At 34.5% G+C, this 4,652-nt stretch overlaps 1 protein-coding gene across 1 annotated transcript in view; it reads right to left on the bottom strand.

Annotated features, from left to right (window-relative positions):
- LOC117176813 (4-coumarate--CoA ligase 1-like) overlaps positions 1-4,652 on the bottom strand; it is an 18,197-nt gene that overhangs the window by 380 nt on the left and 13,165 nt on the right. Inside the window, exons 2-6 of the mRNA XM_033367130.1 lie at positions 4,329-4,536; positions 1,444-1,925; positions 1,017-1,209; positions 392-616; positions 40-269 (exon numbers count right to left, since the gene is read on the bottom strand). Of these exons, the coding sequence (XP_033223021.1) occupies positions 40-269; positions 392-616; positions 1,017-1,209; positions 1,444-1,925; positions 4,329-4,536 (1,338 nt within the window). The remainder of the gene's footprint in view (positions 1-39; positions 270-391; positions 617-1,016; positions 1,210-1,443; positions 1,926-4,328; positions 4,537-4,652) is intronic.

Below are 4,652 nucleotides of genomic sequence, written 5' to 3'. Positions count from 1 at the left end.
TGAACAAACTCAAAATTGAAATAATTTCTTTCTAATTACATCTGAATTTTTAGCCTTTACAACGAAAGCCATTGGATGTTCATCGTCCACTGAGTGAGGTACGGGAACAACAACAGCATCCAATACTTGGGGATGTTTGATAAGGAGACTTTCTATTTCTATTGGAAAAATTTGATGCCTTCTGTATTTTATCACCTCCTTTAATCGGTCCAGAATGTAGATGTTGCCCTCCAAGTCATAATAGCCCAAATCTCCCGTGTGAAGCCAACCTTTGTAAATAAAAATGTATCATTTAAATCCAAATTTTGTACATAATAAACGCGAAATACAAACACACCTTTTGATTATGCATGTAAATAATAAAAAACTGGAATTGAAAGTTCTGTCTTACCTTCATCATCAATTACTTCTTTGGTGGCCTTTGGATTTTTGAAATAAAACTTCATCATATGCGTCTGTTTGATAACAATCTCACCCACCTGATTGGCTCCTAGTATATCTTTAGTATTGATATTTATTATTTTCAATTGTATATCAAAGGATAAGATTCCGCAAGACTCATATTTATTGTGACCTCTTCGTTGTATAGCAATAACTCCACCTGATTCTGTGAGTCCTATAGAATACATTATCCGGATTTTAAAATAATACAATAGCACCCTCAATCCCAAGGTGTCAAATTTTGGCCCAAAAGTGGGTTAAATCTTAACTACAAAGGAAAAACAATCATGGATATTTACGTAGGAGCAATTTGCAATGCTTTGATCCACTTTTGATTCAAAATTTTAGAACTTATAAATAGGTGTAAGACTATACAGACGGAAGACGAGAAATACAATATGTGCAAAATAGGCGACTGACGAAGATTGTCTCAAATTTTAATCCAAAGTGGATCAAAGAAATATTTCCCTCGCACAGCCTGGTAGGTTGAAGCACTTTTCACATCATTTAGAAGCATGGCAGTTCTTCCCGTGTAGGGAGTGTTTAAAAAAAAAGGTTTCATTCTGTAAAATTACCGTATGATTGAAATATTTCACCATCACTGCCAGCATTCTTCAATACACTTTTAATTCTTTTTGTGACTTCTGATCGCAGTTTTGTGCCGCCAACTATAAGGTACTTTATAGAAGATAAATCAAATTTTGTCATTAATTTGTATGAATTGAAGAGCTTTTTTGTCAATTCTGTCACTGAAAATACAAACTGCACCTACATAACATTAAACATTCTGATAAGAAAAACTGGGTTTTTTTTAAAGAAATAAGTGAATTAATAAAGCCATTAAGTAACTGTATGCTTCACGTTTAAAAAAAAGAAACATCTATGTGTCAAATTGTACATTTTGAGCTGTTATGGAAAAAAATACAATATTTTTTTAAGAAAGAAAAGAAATATAGAAAATTTTGATCAATTTGCGCGTAAGAAATAAGAAATTAGAGAAACCTTGAACTTTTCGACATTTCTGCAAAGGTTTTCCGTTGTTAAATTGTTCACGATAATGACTTGATGTATAGAAAATATACTCCATACTGTAAATAAAGATCCGCCTATCCAGCACAGTGGTGAAGTATACATCACAACCATATTGTCTGGTTTTTTAAATAAGTTACTAAATCGATACGTATTGTAATGTAATCCTCGATACGAGTGTTGAACACCTTTGGGAAAACAAGTGCTTCCTGACGAAAATAACATTAAGGCATCATCTTCTGGATTTACTGGGTGACACTGAAAATTGTCCACTTGGTCTGCACTCTGTTTTTTAATAATATCGTCGAAAGATTCCAATCCAGGAACATTACCAAAAACTATGATTTTCGATTCAACATTCTCCTCTCTAAGTATTTCTCTGAGCATTTTACCAGCATCCTCGTTGGCGAAAATAACCTTTGGTTTTGTTAAATTTACAATGTATCTTGTCGTATCTGAAACCAACACGATTTCAACGTCAAAAATATTGACCGTTGCGTAATAATAATTTCTTGAATAATCAATTAGTGTAAAAAGGCACAGAAAATAGTGGGATAATACTTTGAGCTTGAATTTTGAGGTCCAAATGCTTTATACCTGAGATTGGGGACCTAAAGGTATTCGGGAAAATTCTAAAATGCAGTTGAATAAAATGAACTATACTGAGAAAAAATATTTCCTTTGGTACTAAGATTTACTGAGCGTGTGTATATTCTCAAGGCTATTTTGTCCCATGAGAAATTAGCTATTGGCCCATACTGGGCCAACACAAAAAAAAAATATTAATGAAGCACCAATATCAGGGTACCATATACCTGCAAGAAAAATTACCCTTGCGGTGTGAATGCTGCACCGTAATGTGGGGTACAGATTCCCAATTACTTGTGGTACGAAGTACCGACTGCTTGGGATACGATGTGTCGCTTCTTGAGGTACCCTGGCGGACCGAAGGAACCGAATGGAGTCTCTACAAAGTACCCGTGAAGACCCCATTGGGTCCCCATTCGGTTTCTTTTTTAAAAACTGAAAAAAACAGCAAGGTCAACTTTTAGACTGTTGAAATTCGGATTCTACGTTAAATTTTCTATTAGAAACTCATGAAGTATCGCAATATTTGTTTTGCAGCGTTAAAAAGGCCAGGCTACGAAATGAAAAACGTCATTCGACGCATAATCTACGCGTTCATAACTTCTTAAAAACTTTTTATGATTTGAAATAGCTATGCCTAAATGCATTGCTTATTACTTTGACAGCTTTGCTCATTGTACGTCATGGTCATTGGGGTTTAGCAGGTGCGTTGTTCGCACTTTGTAAAATTGAGCGATGATGTATTTCAGATTAGGTGGGGATATCCAAGATGTCTACATGATAAGGGCAAAACAATAATATTAAATACGTGGGACTAATCTTTATTTTCATAATAACTTGGAAAATAATTATTTTTCACGATAAGTATATTCAGACATTATTTTTATTTTTAAAAAACTATTAAACTGAATAATATAATTGATATTTTTTGTAACTGTGAAAAATAATGTTTTTCCAAGTTATTAACTAAGTTAAGTTTTATACTCTGGGATTTGAATTATTGCTTGACCCTCATTATCCAGACATCTTGCTAGCTGACGTCACAACTTGAAATACTTAATATTATAAATCTTAGCGTATATGTAACTGGAGAGAACCAGGCAATAGCAGAGTTATTGGCAAAACAAAAGAGACAGCGGGATAAGCTGTCTCTCTCGCGCAGCAATCTGATTGGCTGCTTACCGCTCCCTCTAAATGAATATTAGATAGTTTACATGTATGCGCAAGTAAAGAGCTACTCATGGAGCAAAATTGAAAAGACCAATCGCGTTGATGTGCGAGAGAGATAGATTATCACACGAGCCCCAGTCAGTGGTGGCAGAACGCGGATATTTCAGGCAAGCACAGTAATTATTCCTGTGCATTTGTAGGTAATGTAAGGCCATGTTTCAATTTAAAAATACACAAGAAGTTTGCTCAGAATATAACTTTTTTTTAAATAATTCCTAACTTAATAAGAATACACTCACATTTGGCTGAATTAAAAAAAATATTAGGAAAACGTACAAATTGAATTTGATCAAAATAAAAACTATTTGATCAAATTTTCTATTACTAGATGTTAATCTAGAAAGTTTTGAAATATTTTTCAAAGCATTACTTTATTATTAAAGTTGAATGTTATAATACCATTTTAATATTATTTATAATAATAATTTTAATTTCCTTCATTTAAAAAAAAAAATTATTCATATTATAAATATAAATAAGAGAACTAAATCTACAATTATTTATGGGCTATAGAACTATAAAATTTAAGTAATAATTTATTTTTTGTCTATGTGTTAGAAAGAGAGATTCAATAAAATAGATCAGTGGGCATCGGAATCCCACTCCTGGTAATTTCAATCATGCTCATACCTCAAAACCGAGTATCGCAAAGTGGAACCCACATACCTTAAACTTTTCCAAGACCATGGCATGCTTGACATCAGCTGTCAAAATTTCAAAACAGTAACATCTGACCGTGGACATAGGAAACACGGGACTAGGCATGCCATTGCGGAGGTGATGCAATGAGGGGGGAGGTCCGCCATCTTTTGATGTCCCACGACAAACATGGCAGCGCCCACATGTTTAAATATTCTTGCACAGTTTGTCGGCTCAAAATTCTCGTACGCATAATCAAGTGGAACATCGTAAGATGGCGGCTCTCCCCACTCATGGAATTCTCCCCCTTCAAGTGAACTCATTGGCCCATTATCATGTCGTTGGTCCGTCTTTTCAGTAAATAAATTATTATAGTTTAATTTTTATAAGAAGTACGTTACCAGGTGACCAATCGTGAAACCACGGAGTAAGATTCGCTCCGATGTAAAAAGTTGCAAAATAAGGAACCCATGCTGCAAGGCTATTGTGGGTGCACAGAGCGATGATGTCACCTGGGCCTATTCCTTCTTTTTGAAGCCATATTGCACAGCGAACGCTTTCATCGGCTAATTCTCTATATGTTCTGGTTTCTCCCGTTTCAGCATCAATCTAAAAAATTCAAGTACGAGGGTGGATCAAATATAAACCGGAATTTTACAAATACTTTTCTTAGCCAATCGCAAGCACTCTCACAGTGGAGGTTCTTGTAATGTAGTGTATTAGGA

The sequence above is a fragment of the Belonocnema kinseyi genome, chromosome 7, assembly GCF_010883055.1.
Source record: "Belonocnema kinseyi isolate 2016_QV_RU_SX_M_011 chromosome 7, B_treatae_v1, whole genome shotgun sequence".
In the NCBI taxonomy this organism is placed as follows: Eukaryota; Metazoa; Arthropoda; class Insecta; order Hymenoptera; family Cynipidae; genus Belonocnema; species Belonocnema kinseyi.
The sequence above is the reverse complement of the archived record's forward strand: the minus strand, read 5'-3'. Positions and strand labels throughout refer to the sequence as shown.